Source organism: Typopeltis vanoorti, chromosome 18 (genome assembly GCF_054136105.1).
Source record: "Typopeltis vanoorti isolate ZY-2024b chromosome 18, IOZ_Tvanoo_1.0, whole genome shotgun sequence".
Taxonomy (NCBI): Eukaryota; Metazoa; Arthropoda; class Arachnida; order Uropygi; family Thelyphonidae; genus Typopeltis; species Typopeltis vanoorti.
Window position 1 is genome coordinate 29711493 of NC_143566.1, and position 20683 is coordinate 29732175.

General features: G+C 35.9%; 1 protein-coding gene across 1 annotated transcript in view; it reads left to right on the plus strand.

Annotated features, from left to right (window-relative positions):
• The window catches only part of Nhe1 (Na[+]/H[+] hydrogen exchanger 1), a 262652-nt gene that overhangs the window by 116169 nt on the left and 125800 nt on the right, over positions 1–20683 (plus strand). The window contains exon 8 of the mRNA XM_090408190.1: positions 8608–8746. Within this exon, the coding sequence (XP_090264316.1) occupies positions 8608–8746 (139 nt within the window). The remainder of the gene's footprint in view (positions 1–8607; positions 8747–20683) is intronic.

Sequence of the window (20683 nt, forward strand, 5' to 3'; positions counted from 1 at the left end):
AAATGCCATAGAGGGTGCACCACCTAAATAGGACTTTAGTTTTACTTTGTATTGTATTTGTGTGTGTTTTGTTACAAAACGTTTTTGTAATTCCCAAAGATGTCTCTGTGACAGAGACGAAATATTGGAAGTATTAAAATTAGTTTTAATTGTTAGATCCTAAATGAAGGAATCTTGGAAAGAAATCATTCATTTGGAATCTAACATATAAAACTTGCTGACAAAGAGAAATACCTGCACATGAGTTGTAATTAAAAGTGAAACTTCTTCACTTTATGTAAAATTTGTATTCCTTTTTTTTAAGTACCTTATATTTAAGCTGATGTGATTATATTAAGATTTCATTTTTAAGTACAGTGCTATCTCGCTAATCCGAACTAATAAACACCGTGTGCGGTCGGATTAGCGAAAAGTTCGGATTATCAAATTTTCTCTCAAGAGACAACAATAACTAGTGTTTAAGACAAAATAATCAGATTTTAATGGTGCATCAATTTAATTCCGTAAATAAATGCAGTAACTGATAGAAAAAAGCTACTGTACTGTAATGTAAAACAAAAAAAAAATACAGTACACCAGTTTATTTTAGTACAAAATTTAATTTGCACGTACCTGTACTGTATTGAGGATTCTAATTTAATAAAATTGCATAGTTCAGTACATAACTTAATTTGTGTAAAAAAATATCACTTTCTTGTACAAACACAAAAAAGTTTCACAAAATAATACAAAAAAAAGTTTTTTATTTCTTTGTAAAAAAAGTCACTAATTTTCTTTTGCTTCTTGGAAGTTAAACTTTTTTTCGAATGCTTCTTCTCGGAGCTGCATCAGCAATAAAAATTTTGTGGAATGGCGTATCGTTCTTCTTAACACATTCTATACGCATATTAAAACTGTCAACTACCTCTTCATGTTTTACTTTTTTTTCTTCGAGTTCTTCATTGTCATCATCGTCTTGTAATTCATTCTGTAGCGTCATATTTATAATTTCAGCATCTGATTTGATTTCGAATTCACTTTCGGTTCTACCTGTAATCCATTCCGTAACATCTGTTTGTGAAATTTCATCATCTGGATTTATATTTTTAACCAAATTATGCACGTTTGAATTTCCTCTTGTGTATATTTGTGATTCATGCTGACAATACAGTACATACTGTACAGTATAAAAAAGCAAACGTGAACACACAATGCATAAAAATAAGCCTCCAGTATAATCGTACAATCGACAGTATGAAACAAAAGTACTGTACTGTAGTAATAATATTTAATAATTATTAAATAAAAATAATAGTACACAAAATAATAATATGTAATAAATAAAACTTGTTTTCTTTCACACCATAGTTCGGATTACTGGAGGGTTCGGACTAAAGAGGTTCGGATTAGCGAGATACCACTGTATGTCTAAAAAGAGAGAGAATCTGATTTAAATTTAAGATTCACTTAAGGTATGTAAAATTTACTGTGGGTCATCTAAAAAGTTGCTAAGTAATAATTCCTGGAAGGCATAAAGCTACACGTGTACAGCATAACGCTGGCGGCTATAGCTTGCTCGGAAAATTACGTTGCCATGTATTCTGTGAATCCAAGTATAACAGCATCGTAAAAGTGAAGGATGAACCCGGAGTGAAAAGATAAGGTCGTGTGCAAAAAGGAGACTGAGAAAAGAAGGCGCTCTGTAGAAGAATATAAAGGGGTTGAGCCTGTATCGGAAGCTCTCTGTGGTCGTAATTTTTTCCTGTTTTGGTGGTTTGAAGTTAGCAGGCAGTTTCGCGTTAGGAGAGGGGTGAAGTCTGTGATAAGATGTCAGACTGCTAGCGTTCTTAAAATGAAGTAGGATTCTATGCAAAGCTGAAGGTAAAAATTCCAGTCCTAGCAGAATCAAGCCATCGTTGAAAAGTCCCATCGAGTTGTTCCTGAAACGCAAAGATTTGAGTCCGTTTTCGGCAGAAGGAATGAAGATAGCGTAACTGCTACGTTGGTGTATGGACAGCCAATAGATGAGAAGTATCCAGACATACACGTGGTGCAGAACGACGCGGAAAAAGCTCGGTAAGGTGCAATTATTTTAATTTTGTGTGAAAGTTCATTAGAAGAGAGAATATTGTTTACGAATGTGAAATTAAGAACTGTATTCTAAAGAACTCTGTGGACAGTCTCTATTTCAAAAGTTAACCTCCTTTGAGAATAAGAAGAATTGTTTGGAAGAGATCCTTTGTAATTTTGTATGTGATAGGATTAGCTTGATGCGATAAGAATAGTAGAATTTAGTATCTCAGTAACATTAGAATGTTTGTTAGATTTCTCTTATGAGTAATACTACTAAAAGGAATTTAGCTTAACTTCATGTCGCTATATATCCCAATATGCAGTTACTGTGTTTAGCATGCTTTATAAGATTTAAATAATTTAGAAAGTGTTAATCTCTTAGTTCGAGTTTTATATAGTCATCATCAAATTCCTACCATGTACCCTCAAGGGGTGTACAGGATATGATAGTACTACATGAAAAAATTTACATAATTACTAACTTCCTATCTATAATTTTCTTCCAAATCAGTCTGTTACTTGTCAAGACTACAACATTATCAGATCTTATATTTCTATCGTCTAAGGCACTTTGTACCATATCAATCGACCTATATCTTGGTCTTCCTCTGGGTCGTTTACCTGCCAACCTGGCAGAGAACACTTGTTTTGCTAATCTTTCTTCGCCCATTCTGTTTAAGTGACCATACCACCTGAGATTAGCTCTGCAAATGCAGTCCTGGATGTTGACAATGTCAAGTTCTTTCCTAATATCCTCGTTTTTAATATGATATTGCTATTGATGCCATCTATTCAAGCCTATAATCTTTCTCAGGACTCTCATATCTGCAGTCTCTAGTCTTTGATCAAGTGTTTTACTTTTGACCCAGCTCTCAGATCCATAAGTTAAAACTGGTTTGAACACTGTCTTGTGTACAGCTAATTTAGCGTTCTGACTAATTTCTCTCTTATTCTGTATGAATTTATTCAATTGACTTCCTACCATACCAGCTTTGCTGATTCTGTTGTCTATTTTTATATTTAATTTACCATCTTCAGTAAAAATCGTGCCTAAGTAACTGAAATGTTTCACTTGTTCCACAGGTTCTCCATTCACAATACAGTTGATATTTTCAGTGATTCTGCCTATTTTCATTGTCTTTGTCTTTTTATTGCTGACCTTCATACCATATCTATTACAACAGTTATTCAATTTAGTCAGAGAGTCTTGCAAACTTGTAGCAGATTTATTTAGAAGTATAACATCATCCGCATAAAGCAAAGAGCTGACATTAACATCTCCAATTTTGATATCATGTTTAATACCACTTTCCTTCATAATGTGATCCATATAGATAATGAATAACAGAGGGGATAATGTACATCCTTGTCTCACACCAGATTTAACATTAAACCATCTTCCTGTACTTCCTTCAATTCTAACTGCTGATTTACAACTCAAATAAAGACTTGCTTGATATAATGCCCCATTGACACCATATAACTGTATTAAAGCGTATTAAATAGCTTCTCTCCTGGCACCTTGTCATATGCCTTTTCCAAATCGACAAAACTTAAATACAGATCTCTGTTATATTCCCATGCTTTCTCGACTATTTGTCGTAAAGTGAAGATCTGATCCTGACAGCCTCTATTTGGCCTGAATCCAGCTTGTTCTTTACCAAGCTTTTCTTCCACAATTCTTCTCAACCGTTTCTCAAGTATACTTGCATAGATCTTGCCAGGAACACTCAGTAGGAAAATACCTCTGTAATTCTCACATTCAGTTTTATTTCCCATTTTATATATGGGTACTATAAGAGCTCTACTCCAATCATCGGGAATTCGTCCCTCTGTCCAGGCTTTTTTGAACTATGCAGTGCAGCCACTGTAAGACTCTTATACCACCATACTTCAGCATTTCTGGTCGAATATCATCTGCCTTTCCACATTTCAAGCCTTTGATGGCTTTCTCTACTTCAAGTATGGATATGTATTCCTGACTGCATGCCTGGTCAGTGTTTTTTACCACTGTGCTGTCATCACTGCTTGTTTCATTTAGCAGTTTTTCAGAGTAATTACTCCATACTTCAAGAATATCTTTTTCTCCCATTTTCATGTCACCTTTATCATCTCTAACTCCTTTTACAGTGTTTTATTTAGTATTGAGCATAATTGAGTGTATGAATTTTGTATTGTGTTTTAGATATTCCAATAAACATGTCGTATTTACCTGAACCTGAGTCATGCCTGATTACAATTCCAAATTACCACTTATAAAAATATAATCTATTTTGGCGGGAAGGATTTAGAGAGTGAATATAAATATAGATTTAGGTCACGACTGCAATAATCTGAATCTATACGGCAGTTTAAATAAGATATTGTGTAAGAAAGCTAAGAATCGAGTATTGTCTCCCTGAGTAAGGATCTTTTCTACTATAGGATACTGGCTGGTGCAGCAAAATATAAATTTGCCAGTATCCAAAGAGGAAACAATCCTAGATATAAGAATAAGATTAAAGTAAGAGAAGAAAGAATAAATAATGAAAGGTAAATATATAACAATAGAGCAGTCGGTAAGATTTTGATTGTATAAGGTTTTAGGTAAGAAAGGATAGATTTAAGAAAACAACTAATTAAGCATAAATCATATAGAAACATCGATATAACTAATAAAACAACTTTTTAGCATAATCCTTTCTCAGTGCTGTTAATATTCCATTAAAGCTCTAACATGAATTCTTCACAGCACTTAAGCCTCAACACACGTAACTTTTCGAATACTTTAAACACCACTCCAGAGATACTAATTGGTCTGTGATTTGCTGTTTCTGTCTTAGAATTACCTTTATGTAATGGAACTATTTTACTTTCTTTCTATCTGTTGCAACCTTGCCAGAGCTGAGACTTAGACTGAAAATGTTCATCAGAGGCACTGCAGTTCTTTCACATTCTCATAGTACACTGGCTGACATATCATCCAGTCCTGCTGCTGTATTCATATTAATATTTATTAATATGCTGAGCATTTCTCATTTATAGTTTATCTACTTCAATTCTCACATCAATCTTATCCATTCATCTACTCATCCATTTCCATGGGAAATGTTCATCTGAAACAGCATCAATAAATCCCCCCACTTTGTACTAAGCTCATTTTTCACAGTACACCTTGAAACCCACAGAACCAGTTTCCTTTCCTCCTCCTTCATCCCTGCTACTGGGGTACTGTGGAATAGTCTTCCCGCTGATGTATTTCCCAAGGAATACAACATACAGGCTTTTAAATCAAATATAAACAAGTTTCTCCTTTCCCAACCCACTACCCATATATGGTACTAATGTACTATATGTTGACCAGCCAACCTCTCGTATATGGGCCCAACATAAAAAAAAAAAGAAAAAAAAATCTCTGTAACATCAGTTACTTAGTCTCCACCTGAATGATACACTTTTGAAAAGGGATCACTTAGTGGCTCAACTATTTCATTTACTTCTGCTTCTGTCACTTTCCTGCTTTCATCACTGAGAAAGCAGGAAAGTAACAGAAGCAGAATTCTTCCGTAATCATTCTTTCACTTACTTACTACATACAGAAAAAAAAAAAATATATTTTGAATTTGCTTTGGCTTGCTTAGCTAATTTTTTCTCATAATCTGATTTAGCCCTCCTTACTGAACTAGTCACTCTTCTTGCCTGCACTTTACATTGCTCATGAGCATGCTGATCACCTTTTTTGTTTATATTGTTTCCATGGTGTGCTTTTGCATCTCCTGCTTTATATTGTTACTCATCCACTTAATCCTTACGTGGCTTATCCTCGTGACCCTGGGTATGCAGTTTGATACTCCCTCTCTCTCAAACAATCCCTGACCACTTCCTGCGCACTGCTGACATTCCTTGTAGCTTCTTATGCTTTGGCAGTGCACCAAGCCGCTACCTAAGTTTTTCCTAATTGCCAGCTTTGTAGTTCCACATAAAGTTTTCTTTACTTAGAATTCCACATGCTGAGCAGCCTCCCAGAACAAGTCTGCATGGTCACATTTCCCAATTGGGAGTATAGTTCCTACTGTAATTGTAGATGGATTTACTCATGCTATTATCAGATCCTACACTCAAATCCCTGGTCTCCTCCATCATATGCTGTTTCAGGTAATTGGTCCTTAGTAACTATGAATTCCATTTCCATCTTGCCATGCCCTTTGCTCCTTCCAATCTATATCCCCATAGTTGAAGGCTCCCATGATAATTGCTTGGCCTACACTCGTGTTAGCCTGCCAATGCATGGCACCCATGTCTTCCTTTGTCCCTCTCCATTCTATAGCAGCAACCAACAATATATTTTGTCCTATTGGTCTCTGTCTCACACCAGATAGCATCAAATGAACCATCTCTCACAGATCTACAATACTCCTTAATGTTTGCTTTTGTTGGTTGAAGTTCTTCAGCTATTATTAATAATATTCTTCATCTTGCCCTATTCCTTCTCTCTTCTCTGTATATACAATATCACTCACATTCTATCCTGGTAACTACATCATTCTCCATTAGCCATGTTACACTTATACTAATAAATTTTGGCCAATCTGCTGACAATGCCAAAAACTCCTCTTTATTTCTGGCATTCATGTACACTTATTTCAACATTCCCTTGGGTCTACAGTTAGCCTTGCGTAATATCATTACCAGCCCATTCAGATTTGAAACTTAGGAAACTGCATGCACTCAGCTGTTTTCAATTCTACATTCTCATTTGTCCCTGGGTGGCTAGGTGCATGTTTGATTGAACTGCTCCCCCCCCCCCACCAATATCTCATTTACCTTATTTTTCACTTCCAACCTCTCACTGAACATGAATTTTTGCAAACATCTAACTCCAGAACCATTCAAATGCAGTCCATCAGGCAAAAACAAGTCCTTTTGCCATCAAATTCACCCTATACATCACTCTCTTCATTTTCGCTTTTTTCGACAACTATTTCACATCCTCTCTTATTGTATATTTCTTACCTTTCAGATCATTTGTGCCTATCAATCAACAATCAATCAACTCTTTTACCTTTCCCTTCTTTAAATTAACAGCTTCACTAACATCTTTCATCTTCACACATTAAAAACATACTTTTGTCACTTTCTTGTTAAGTACACCTCTTATCATTGAATCTTCATACAATATTTTCTGTGTGCGCCCAGACTTTTGCATTTTCATACTTTTCCCATTTACTTTTTCTTTCATTCTCCATTCTACTGTACCACACGCCAATTGTTTCTCTCATCACTCAAGCTCATGTTTTGTCCTATGAAGGAGTCTGCATAAGTGTACTGTTTCTCTCTGCACTGTCACTTCATCATCCACATTACTTTCAGCCACTTCTTTCATATTCTCATTTGTATTTCATGCTCTTTCATTCACACCTTCCACTACATTCTCTACAACTTTCACTATCTTGCTGTACATCGTTAGTTACTTGATTTTCCCAGTTTTGACACGACTCTCATTTCTTGTACTCGCTCATGAAATGTTTCTGACACACAATCTCCACTCTTGCTTTTGTGACACAAATTATTCACTCTCAGCAACGAATACATTAAACACGTACTACATTTCACTAAAACCTGCATATTTAAGTGTTTGCCACCATTTTTCTCGTATACATATGTTCCGGTAACAAAAACACTTTTTAAACAATATTGTGTAATAATAATCACAATTAAACAAAGATGCTTAACAACACAGTCAAAATTAAAGGAAATATCACCAGTAATGATTAGTAATATTGCATATATTTACAAAAAAAAAAAAAAGACTTACTGAAGAATATATGCACAACACTCACAATACATCTACATCAAAGGATGATGCTAGTGCCGCTCAACTGAATTCATATTAGACTTCTTCTTTGCGATGGTAGTAGTGAGAGACTGTAATTCTTTGTTTTTGCTGCAACTAGGATTTTTAGAAACTAGTTTTTATATCGCTGAAGATGGAATGAATAATTAATAGCAAAATATTTCATGTTTTGCATATTAATAAACATAATTTTGTTAGTGTATGTATGTCTGACTGTTTATATGCCTACTTTAGAGTTATAGATATATCACAAAAATAGATTTCAGTTTTTTTAATGACCTTCCCATTTATGAAAGGCTGTAAACTTATAGTACATATTAGTACCTAATATAGTGGGCTAAAAGTTGGATAATTCAGGAATCCTGCTTTAGAAATCAAACAGTACTTTTTCATGTTACTGCAGTCCTGAAATAAGCAAGTGGTAGTCTTAACTAGTCAATGGAAGTCATTTACCATATATTCTGAGCAGCATAATGAATTGTCTCATGTCATTCAGAGTAACTTAACTTACAGCAACTGAGTATTATTCTGAGCAATAAGAGATTATTGTATTTTGAATGAATTATACAAGATCTTATCAACTCTTAAGAAAAAAAAAAAAGTTCATTTTTTAAATAAAAAATTTACACGATTATAATTTTTGCCATGTTATTGCTAATGTAGATGTTTGATCATCTGGAAAATGTTTAGCATTCTCTTTGCTTTGTATGATCTTTTTTCAGTACAATACTGGAATCTGCACAACCACAAATGGCTCATTTATCTGCTGGAGAGGCCGTTCTCCATGGAATAGCACGGTTCTTTCTAATGTTTTTTGCTTCTGCAGCAATTGGTGTTGCATTTGCCCTTACAGCAGCTTTGATATCCTTTTGTTTATAATTGTTCATTTACTGGCCATATATATTTTATTTTATTTTAATCATTATATTTTACAGTCATTTCTTACTATAGCAAACATAAGTATTAATGGATACCTAATTATATTAGACGGTTTGTAATAATAGACTTGCTTTTAGGAGCTAGAGTATTTTTATTTATTTTTTCTAAGTTTGCTGTACTAATACAGGTGGTCCCTGGGTTACTGATGACCTGACTTACTGTGTTCTGTACTTAGGAACAGACTCCCAAGGCTCCCCATAAGGATAATTAATGTGTGAAAGAAACTAGTTCCCGAATTATTAATTTAATTATTAAATAATCAAATTAATAATTCGGGAACTAGTTTCTTTCACGCATGTAAACAAACCCGCACTTCACCACATTATTAAAGCAGCTCTTCCCATTATTTGGAAGTCAAATTTAAGGGTCTGGGTCACACTTGCCATGTTTGAAGGTTGGTTCTTGAACTGTTTTATTCCTTCTGTGGAAGGTTACTGTCTGTAAAAGAAAAAATTCCCTTTAAAATTCTGCTTGTGCTGGACAATGCTCCTGGACATCCAACATCTTTAGATGACCTTCACCCTAATGTAAGGCTCGTATTTTTACCACCTAACATTACATCGTTACTACAGCCAATGGACCAGGGATTCATTTCTGCATTTAAGGCTTATTACTTACAGCATACATTTTGACTGGTGAGAGCCAAAATTAAAATAAACTCCGAATTGGAAAGAATAAAATGGTTAAACAACAAAAAAATCAAGAAGTTTTGACTTAAAACCTATTGAAAACAAGAAGGATTATGAAGAAAAACTCAATCAAAAACTAGACTTAATAAACATATTTGAGGAAGACAAATAAAATAAGCAAAAGCTAACGGAAGTAATAATCTCAGTAGCCAGCAAATTCAAAAGCAACAAATGACAAAAAGACCATTAACTTTCAGAGGAAATCTTATAACTACTAAACAAGAGATGAAATATGAAACAAGACAAAAACTTAACTTCTGAGATAGAATATGCAAAACTATGCAAAACAATAAGGAAAAAGATGAGAAATGAAATAAGATCTTATAACACTACAAAAATAACAGAAACAATTGAAAACAATAAAAATATGAAAATACTAAGAACACATTTATCAGTTGGTAAAAGTCAAATAATTGCAATAAAAGATAAGAATGGAACTTCAATAAGGAAAACTAAGAACAAATCCTAAGTAGACTAGAAGAATTTTATAAAGAACTCTATAGTGATCCTTCAATAGATAAATCAAATATAAATAACTCTTCCCCATCACATATGGAATTCATCCTCCCCTTTGCCTCAAATGAAATAAAACAAACATTAAAACAAATCAAAGATGGAATCTCTCTAATCTGTACAAAATTATCACAAAAGTAATAATTTTATTTTTTCCCCCACTCTTCTAGACTGAAATCAACCAGTAGAACAGCTGAATTCCATAAAGGCTTTAATGCAATTGATCATATTCATGCAGTAAAACAAATAATAGAAAAAGCAGAAGAAAACCAATTGCCTCTCTTTAGCTTTTATTGATTCATGAAAAAGTATTTGATTCCATCAAAACTAATGCAATAATCAAAGCACTCCAGAATCAGGGAGTTCCTGGAGAATATGTGGACCTCCTCCAGGAAATATACCACACTGCAACATCAACAATCCATCTTCACAAGAGTAGCAATCAAATATCAATTGAAAATGGTGTCTGACAAGGAGACTCTCTATTGCCCAAAATCTTTACAGGAGTCCTTCAAGAAATATTTAATAATATAAACTGCACAAGCCTTGGTATAAAAATTAATAACAGAAACTTAACACACTTAAGATATGCAGATGATATAATTTTTGCAAATACTGCAGAAGACCTTTATATAATGATAGAAGACCTATATCATGAAAGCAGCGAAGTCGGTCTTAAAAATAAACAAAGAAGAAACTAAAATCATGTTTAATCATTTTGTAATACCAAAAAATATAATAATAAAAAACAGTTTCTTGGAAAGAGTCTCTTCATATACATATTTAGATCATCTCATTGATCTAAACTGTGGAGTCCAAAAGGAAATAAATAGAAGGGTTCAACTTGCCTGGAGTGCAGTTAGAAAATTAAAAAGCATTTTTCAAAACAATGATGTTCTACGCTGTTTAAAAAGGAAAACATTTAACCAGTGTATACTTCCAGTCATCACATATGGTTGTGAAACTTGGTCTCTAACAAAAGCACTGACAAATAAACAACTTAAAGAAAAATGGAGAGGCTGATGCTAGCAACGCATTAAAAGATCATCATCATCAAATTCCTGCCATATACCCTCAACGGGTGTACACGATATGATAGTACTACATGAAAAAATTACATCATTACTAACTTCCTATCTACAATTTTCCTCCAAATCAGTCTGTTACTTGTCAAGACTCCAACATTATCAGATCTTACATTTCTATCGTCTAAGGCACTTTGTACCATATCAATCGACCTATATCTTGGTCTTCCTCTGGGTCGTTTACCTGCCAACCTGGCAGAGAACACTTGTTTTGCTAATCTTTCTTCGCCCATTCTGTTTAAGTGACCATACCACCTGAGATTAGCTCTGCAAATGCATTCCTGGAATTAGGAAAGAACTTGACAATGTCAAGTTCTTTCCTAATATCCTCGTTTTTAATATGATATTGCCATTGATGCCATCTGTTCACGCCTCTAATCTTTCTCAGGACTCTCATATCTACGGTCTCTGGTTTTTGATCAAGTGTTTTACTTCTGACCCAGCTCTCAGATCCATAAGTTAAAACTGGTTTGAACACTGTCTTGTATACAGCTAATTTAGTGTTCCGACTAATTTCTCTCTTATTCCATATGAATTTATTCAATTGACTTCCCACCATACCAGCTTTGCTGATTCTGTTGTCTATTTCTATATTCAATTTACCATCCTCATTAAAAATTGTGCCTAAGTAACTGAAATGTTTCACTTGTTCCACAGGTTCTCCATTCACAATACAGTTGACATTTTCAGTGATTCTGCCTATTTTCATTGTTTTTGTCTTTTTATTGCTGACATTCATACCATATCTATTACAACAGTTATTCAATTTAGTAAGAGAATCTTGCTGACTTGTAGCAGATTTATTTAGAAGTATAACATCATCCACATAAAGCAAAGAGCTGACATTAACATCTCCAATTTTGATATCATGTTTAATACCACTTTCCTTCATAATGTGATCCATATAGATAATGAATAACAGAGGGGATAATGTACATCCTTGTCTCACACCAGATTTAACATTAAACCATCTTCCTGTACTTCCTTCAATTCTAACTGCTGATTTACAACTCAAATAAAGACTAAGTATTGCTTGATATAATGTGCCCTTTGACACCATATAACTGTATTAAAGCGTATTAAATAGCTTCTCTCCTGGCACCTTGTCATATGCCTTTTCCAAATCGACAAAACTTAAATACAGATCTCTGTTATATTCCCATGCTTTCTCGACTATTTGTCGTAAAGTGAAGATCTGATCCTGACAGCCTCTATTTGGCCTGAATCCAGATTGTTCTTCACCAAGCTTTTCTTCCACAATTCTTCTTCACCAAGCTTTTCTTCCACAATTCTTCTCAATCGTTTCTCAAGTATACTTGTATAGATCTTGCCAGGAACACTCAGTAGGGAAATACCTCTGTAATTCTCACATTCAGTTTTATTTCCCTTTTTATATATGGGTACTATGAGAGCTCTACTCCAATCATCGGGAATTCGTCCCTCTGTCCAGGCTTTCTGAACTATGCAGTGCAGCCACTGTAAGACTTTTATACCACCATACTTCAGCATTTCTGGTTGAATATCACCCACTTCTGCTGCCTTTCCACATTTTAAGCCTTTGAAGGCTTTTTCTACTTCAAGTATGGATATGTATTCCTGACTGTATGCCTGTTGAGTGTTTTTTACCATTGTGCTGTCATCACTGCTTGTTTCATTTAGCAGTTTTTCAAAGTAATTACTCCATACTTCAAGGATATCTTTTTCTCCTGTTTTCATTTCACCTTTATCATCTCTTATTCCTTTTACAGCACTCTTTCCTCCATTCCTAAGCTTCTTCAACAACCTCCAGAATATTTTGCCACCTTCTTGATATTTATTTTCTATATTCTTGCCAAAGTCCTCCCATGACTTTTGTTTAGCTAGTTTTACACAGTGTTTAGCATTCTTGCATTTGTCTCTATATTCTCTAAGAGCACAAGCTGACTTATTTGACAGGAACTTTTGATATGATTTCTTCTTTTCCTTCACTGCCTCTTTAACTTCTTGTGTCCACCAGGGAGTTCTAATTTTTTTATCCTAGCAGACAACCTCACCACATGCCTCTCTGGCGGAATCAATCAATGTTTTCTTCAGAGTTTGCCACTGAATCTCCAAGGTTTGATTCCTGTTCTCAAACTCTTTCATTTTCTTTTCAATAATATTTCTGTATTTTAGTCTACAGTTCACATCTGAGAGCTGCTCAACTTTTATTCGCTTTAAAACTTTCTTACATGTTATTCTTTTCAATATGAAATTCAATTTTATCCTGCTCAAGACTAAATAGTGATCACTTCCAATTTCAAATGCTCTATACACTCTGGTGTCCTGCACCAGGGAGAAAACATCACTATCAACAATAACATAGTCAATGAGACTTTTCTTATTCCTAGCCTCTTCTCTCAGTGTGAATTTGTGCACATTTTTATGTTGGAACATGGTGTTAGTAATAACCAGTCCATGTCCTGAGCAGAAATCCAACAGATATTTGCCATTATTATTAGCTTTGCTCTTTTCTCCAAATTTTTCCAAAATATTTTTGTATGTCTGACAATACTTTATTACTATGCTATTTAGATCCCCAACAAGGACCAACTTTTCCTTTTTCATTGTGTCAGTTGCTTTTTCTAAAGCATCAAAAAATTCCTCCACTTCTACCTTATTAGAACCTTCTGTGGGACCATAGGCACAAATAAGTCTCATTGTCCAGTTCCCCATTTTCATATTTGCCCACATTACTCTACTTGAAAATGCCTGCCATTCAAGAAGATTAGCCTCGTGTTTTGTGTTGAATACTATGGCTACTCCTTCTTTTCCTTGATTGTCATTGCCTGAATATAACATTTTCTATTTATTGATCAGAAAGATCTCACCAGTTTTTGTCTTTTTTGTTTCAGTCACCCCTATTATGTTGATCTGGTACTTATCTAATTCCTCAGCTAACTCCATTTCTTTTCCATTCAGGCTTCTTATGTTGATAGTACCGATCTTTAACTCTGATGATGTGGAGTTGGGTTTGTTTTCAGATTTGTTCCAGTAGCTGACTTTTCGCTGTTCGCCCTGGTTCCCTGGCGAAAACAACTGGGGGTCTTGTTTAACCGGACGACGCCCAGCCGGCATGAAATTTTGTCATGTTGTACCATCATTTTTTATTTTGGTTTAACCAATAAAATTAACGCATTAAAAGATAAGAAGTGAAACACCTGGATAAGAAGCCAGACTCGTATCACTGACATCATTCTTCGCCACAAGCGACTAAAATGGAAATGAACTGGAATCTATCCAGATGAGAAGATGAGTGATGGACCACCATACTAATGAACTGGATTCCAAAAGAAGAGAAATGCCAAAAACAGAAAGATGGAAGGAACTGAAGTAGGCTTTCATCCAGTAGTGGACAGAAAATAGCGCTGAAAAGAAGATTATATTAGCAGGATTACACTACAAGAAACTGATGAGGCTAGGGATCTTGGTGTAATGGTGTGTAGAAATTTGAAGTTCAAAAGGTCATATTGCAGAAATTACAGATACAACTTACAGATACACAACCAGAAGCGGCAGCTTGAGCGTTTGCAAAATTGTTTACCGAGCCCATCAGCTAATGAAAAGCAAATGTATGATAAGAAAGATAAGAAAAATAAGAGTATGATCAGGAGTGTAAGAAAAATGAAGGAGCGAGTGTTGTACGGTGATTCTTTAGTAAGAGGTGTAATAGATGAGAGTTTGTTAAAATCGTACTTACTGGGTGTGAAAATTAAGGATGTAAGTGAGTCTATCAGAGTGCAAAAGCAGAGGGTAAAAGAAATGATAGTAGTGGCAGGAACAAATGATTTAAAAGGTGATAAATTTGCTATGAGAGATAGAGGACCTGAAGGAATTACTAGAGGTAGCAAAAGAAAAGAGTGAGATAGTTAAGATAGTGATCTGTTGCCATGGTATGACAGAGAAGAGTTGAGAAGGAGGGCCATAATTGCAAATGACTATGCGCAGGTTATGCAAGAGGAGTAGTGTGGAGTGAGTTTGATGGGTGAAAGGATTTATATAAGATGGATGGTTTGCATCTGAATGGATTTGGTGTGCAAAGACTGGAAAAAGTGTTGTTGAATGAAGTGGAAGTGGATGTGCAGAATCAGGGAAACTAGAGTTATTAAGGGGGGGGGTAGATATGTAGACTCTAGGAAGGCAGTTGAGTTTATGAATGTGTATAATATGCCCGAGCAAGTATGAAGGCAACAAATCAGAATGGGATAGTTAATATAAGGCATCAGGATAGGGGTGGGACTAATGGGCTTCTGCATTTCATGCATACTAATGCTAGGAGTATTAGGAACAAGAAGGAAGAATTTTTGGCCTTGGTTGGCTCTTCCAGGCCACAGGTTATTGGCATTTGTGAAACATGGCTGACAGAAGATGATATAGCTAGTGGGATAGAATGTGAGGGGTATAGTGTGTTCAGGAGGGACAGAGAGAATAAAATGGGGGGGGGGGAGTATTATTGAGGATAGCTGATGAACTGCAGCCAAGGAGAATAGAAGTAGAACTGCAGGATAGAGAAGAGAGCACATTTGAGGCAATTTGGTGTGAGGTTGTGATTAGCAGAACAAAATATACAGTTGGGTGCTGCTATAGACCAGGTGATGGAATAGATGGTGGAGATAGTATGCATAAGCAAATAGAAGCAATGAGTGGAAGGAGAGTAATTATTATGGGATTTCAACTATGGTAACATTGATTGGAAGGAGGAGAGGAGACATGGGAGGAAGGAATTGGACTTTATGCAGTTATTAAGGGATAACTATCTGCGACAGCATGTAGTGGAAAATACCAGGGGACAGAGAGTGCTTGACCTAGTAATTGCATCTGAGAATTTGGCTGTAAAGAATATGACTACATTGCCACCAATTCGTGAGTGTGATCATAGGGTCTTGACCTGGGAGGTGGCTAAACGTGTGGAATTTTCAATTAAGACAGAGTACATGTGGAATTACTGGGCTGGTAAGTATGACACGCTTAGGAGATTGCTTGGTTCAGTGCCATGGCATGTAAAACTGCAAGGGCTGGATGTTGATAGTGCATGAGAGGTGATAAAGGACTGTTTGCAGGAGGCAATGGCTGACTGTATACCTAGAGTCTGAATAGTAAATCAAGTAGGGGTTAAATGGATGAATAACACCATTAAGCTTGAGCTGCGAAAAAAAGAAACAACTGTGGAGGGAATTTAAGGAGAAAGGTGACCTGCAGGCACATGAACGGTATAAAGCACAGGCCAGAAGGGTAACGATTGTGGTAAGAAAAGCAAAAGTGGATTATGAAAGAAAATTAGCCATGCAGGCTAAAGAGAATCCCAAACAGCTTTTTCGATATGTTGCAAGTAAAAGAAAAAATGTATATGGCAGAATGATTTTAAAGAATGCCGATGGTAGGGAGGTAACCGAATCAGTTGATATAGTGGAATTACTGAGTGAGCACTTTGCAATAGTATATCATCCAGGTGGTGATATTGCAGGAATGAAGGAACCAACAGCTTATACGAGAATTGTGGTGAATGAAGTGGAGGTGGATAGTCTATTACAAAACCTCAATGTGAATACATCTGTGGGATTGGATGGTATACCAGCTCATGTCATATGTGAAGCGGCTAAGGAATTGTCAGTGCCCTTGACCATTTTGTTTAATTTGAGTCTCGGGTCTGGGTTAGTCCCAAGGGGGGATGGAAAGAGGGGAAAATAATTCCACTGCATAAAGGAGGTTCCAAGACTGCTGTTGAAAATTACCGACCGATCATATCAGGAGTCGTTGTCAAGGTCTTGGAGAAAGTTGACAAGAGGAAAATACAGGAATTTATAGATGAAAATGGGATACTGTATGGGAGACAGCATGGTTTTGTGAAAGGTAGATCATGCACAATCACTGAAACCCATTACCATAAGGGTAATGGGTTTCAGTGATTGTGCTGGACCTTGCTAAGGCATTTGACAGGATACCACATGGAATTCTAATCAGTAAACTGCAGCATATGGGGATGGATATAGGGTTGGTGAGATGGATAGTAGGGTGGTTGATGGAGAGATATCAGAGAGTAGTTTATTCGGGAGTAGAGTCCAAAAGACGGCCTGTGACTAGTGGTGTGCCGCAGGGTTCTGTTGTTGGACCACTACTGTTTAATTTGTTCATTAACGATATAGGAAAGGATCCAAGAGGAACTGTTCATTTGTTTGCTGATGATGCAAAGTTGGGTAGAGCAATAGTGAATGCACAGGATCTCAAAATTTTGCAGGATGATTTGGATAGTTTGGAGGACCGGGTTAAAGAATGGATGTCAATTTAATGAGGCAAAATGTAAGGTTATGCATTTTGGGGTGAAAAGATTACCAGCAGTATACCACGTTGGTGGAACTGTACTCCAGGAGATTGACAAGGCCAGGGATTTGGGAATGTTGGTAGATAGGGAGTTGAAGTTTAGGAGGCACATTGTAAAAGTGACTAAATCAGCCTATCAAATCACTTGGTTACTGAAGAATACTTTGATGAGCAGAGACAAACAAGTTATTGTTCCTCTGTATCGAGCCTTGATAAGACCCCATCTTGACTATTGTGCCCAGATATGGGTGCCAGGGTTTCTTCTTGATCGAGAGCTGAGTGACCAAGATGATAGCAGGTCTATGGAATGAACCTTATGAGAACAGGTTGAAGATTTTGGGTTGCAGAAATTGGTTTATAGGCGGAAGGGGGGTGGGATATGATTGCGACATTCAAATTACTGAAGGGTTTCTGTAAGATTAATTCAGAAGATATTTTTGAGAACAGGACTGGTGGTGAGAGGACTAGGTGCCATCCATGGAAACTGGGCAAGAGTGTGGTTAGCAAGGGTGTTAGAGCTAGGTTTTTTACTTGGAGAGTGGTGAATGAGTGGAATAAGCTATAAGAGTCTGTTGTGGGTGCCATGACTGTGAATGAGTTCAAGGCAAAGTATGATAGATACTGTGTGAATGTTGAATAGTTATTCTTGACATGATGTTAGGTCCTCCCTTGATGAGTCTGTTGACTCCTTGGAGTTGCCCGTAGTAATAATAATAACTTAGAGGATAATTGCAATGTTGAAACGAACCTTGACAAGTAAGGATAAGGAAGTCATTTTGTCTCTTTATAAGACTTTGATAAGACTGCATCTGGACTACTGTGCACAGGTTTAGTCTCCCAGGTTTCAAGGGGGATAAAGAAGCTGTGGAAAGGGTGTAAAGAGGAGTTACAAAGATTATACCGGGATTATGGAATTTAGGTGATGAGGACAGATTGTATGTCGATTACAGACTGATTACAGAGGGGGGGGGGATATGATAGATATCTATAAACTTATGAATGGATGTTATAGGATATAGTCTGATGAAATGTTTCATTATAAGGAGGATGGGGAGAGAAGATGTGAGCATCAGCTGAAGTTAAGTTTGTTTGTGGTCAAGAAAGGGGTAAGTGCTATGTTTTTCTCTCACAGAGCAGTGAGTGAATGGAATAGTTTGCCTTTAGAGGTAGTGAATGTATCTAGTGTGAATGAGTTTAAGGGAAGGTATGGCAGCTGGTTTGGGTGATGTATAGCCTCCCTCGATGAGTCCTTGACTCCCAAGAGGTCTCAGATAATAATTATAACAAACTCTGTCATAAGTTATAGAAGGCAAGAAGCTGCCCAATTTTTTGCTACAATTAAAGAAGTCAAGCTAAACACATGTCACTTGATTTTTCAAGTCATTGGTTCCAGTAAATAAATTTCCTTAAAATCTCAGTTTTGTAAGCCTGTACAGTGCATTTACAAGGACATTGCAACATGAGCTCTCCAGTTGGAAGATCTCTGTTTAAATCTAAGACATTAAGAATCTATAAAGGGCTTTTGAACTTGAAGGTAGGTTAGCCAATGTCATGGAGGTAGCAGGGTGTTTCTTGCAGGACACTCTTCCCTCTTACAAAAGAAGTAAACTTACTTGAGAATACACACAGTTAACAGAAATAATATACTTTAATACACTTAGCTTAAACCTCATATTAATCATACAACAGCTGTGTACTTTTCTCATTATAGGTTTCCAATAATCTTTGTTTCTTTTTATGCAGTTCCTGTATGATTTCAGCATTCATTTCACTACAAATCTATATTTTATTGTTGTGTATAGTTTGCTGCAGCTTTAAAACAAATACATAAACAAATATTTAACTGAACTCTCTTTATTAAAGTTCTTCCATCCATGATAATGTCCCAGTCTCACTCATAAGTGTGTCTCATAATTCTTCATAAATTACTTTCTCCTCAAGATTGTTGCATGCTGTTCATTTCATAGATCATGACCATAATCACATCCTCTAATGCCACAACATGTGGAAAATGTAATTGATTCCTGTTTCCTTTATCACATGTTGTCTAAATTAATTATTTCTTGAATTTCAAAAATTCACTTTCTATATTACCACATATTGTTTCTAGTGTTCATTCTCTATTACTATAGTTAAAATCTCCTATATGCTTTGCACTTGCTAAGTCGATCTGCCTATTGTATTCCACTTATTCTTTTCTCCTTCTGTTCTCTGACATATAGTAACACCCACTAAATATCTTGTCCTGTTCGCCTCTGTCTGGTTCACATTATACAATCTCAAAGCCATCACTGCCATTTCCCCTCCTGATTCTGAATCCTGAGTCAGCACAACTCACCTTCCATTATAAGTTTCTCTCACTCACCCACCCAACTTGTTTACCTTTCCCAAAGAGTATAGCATATTTTGGGAGAAATATGCTATATCCTTCAACTCTTATTCCTGTTGATAGTGGATATCATCTGTCAACAATATTTCATTAATAATTTTTGGGCTGACTGAATATATCCATTACAGACTCGTCCCATTTTTGATCCCACATGGTGGTCATGGCATACATATATAGAAAACGTAGCACATTGCTGCTAATGTTATTAACTCAATACCATTATTTCTCTTCTCAGTCCCCACTTTGTTGCATGACATGCCATACCAACTTTCTTTGCCTCAGCCACCACAGTCTCCATATGAGGTCATTCCTGCTACCCTTACAGCTGTAGTTCCACTAAATTATACATATTCGTTGACTTATAAAACAGTAGTTTTTCTAAATGCACGAGTCCATTCCTATTCACATTTTTTTTCTAATCTCTCTTCCTACACTTTATCTAACTCATTATGACTGCTTTTCTCAATGCCTCAGTGTTATGCTGGTCATGTATAAAGGAAGCAGGGTTTTTCTCATCAAAAATTTTGTTTTTTTCTTCTTCCCATCCAGATTCTAGGCCAAGTGGTCTGTTCTGGATTCAGTCCATCTTCTTCTTGGTCATCCCCTATTTCTTGTTCATTTCACAAAATTGCCAGAAAAAGAAACAAGTAATTCTTAGACAAAAATACTACATTGTGCAGATGATTGTGAGTGTAAGTAGTGGATCATGTAGTATAGTGTAGTGTAGAGTAGCCTCCCTCAGAGAATCATTCGATTTCTTTGTCATGTAATAATAATAATTAGTCAACCACTGCAAGATTTCTTACTGTGTTATGCAAAAGTCATAAACTAACTTTCTGTATGGGAC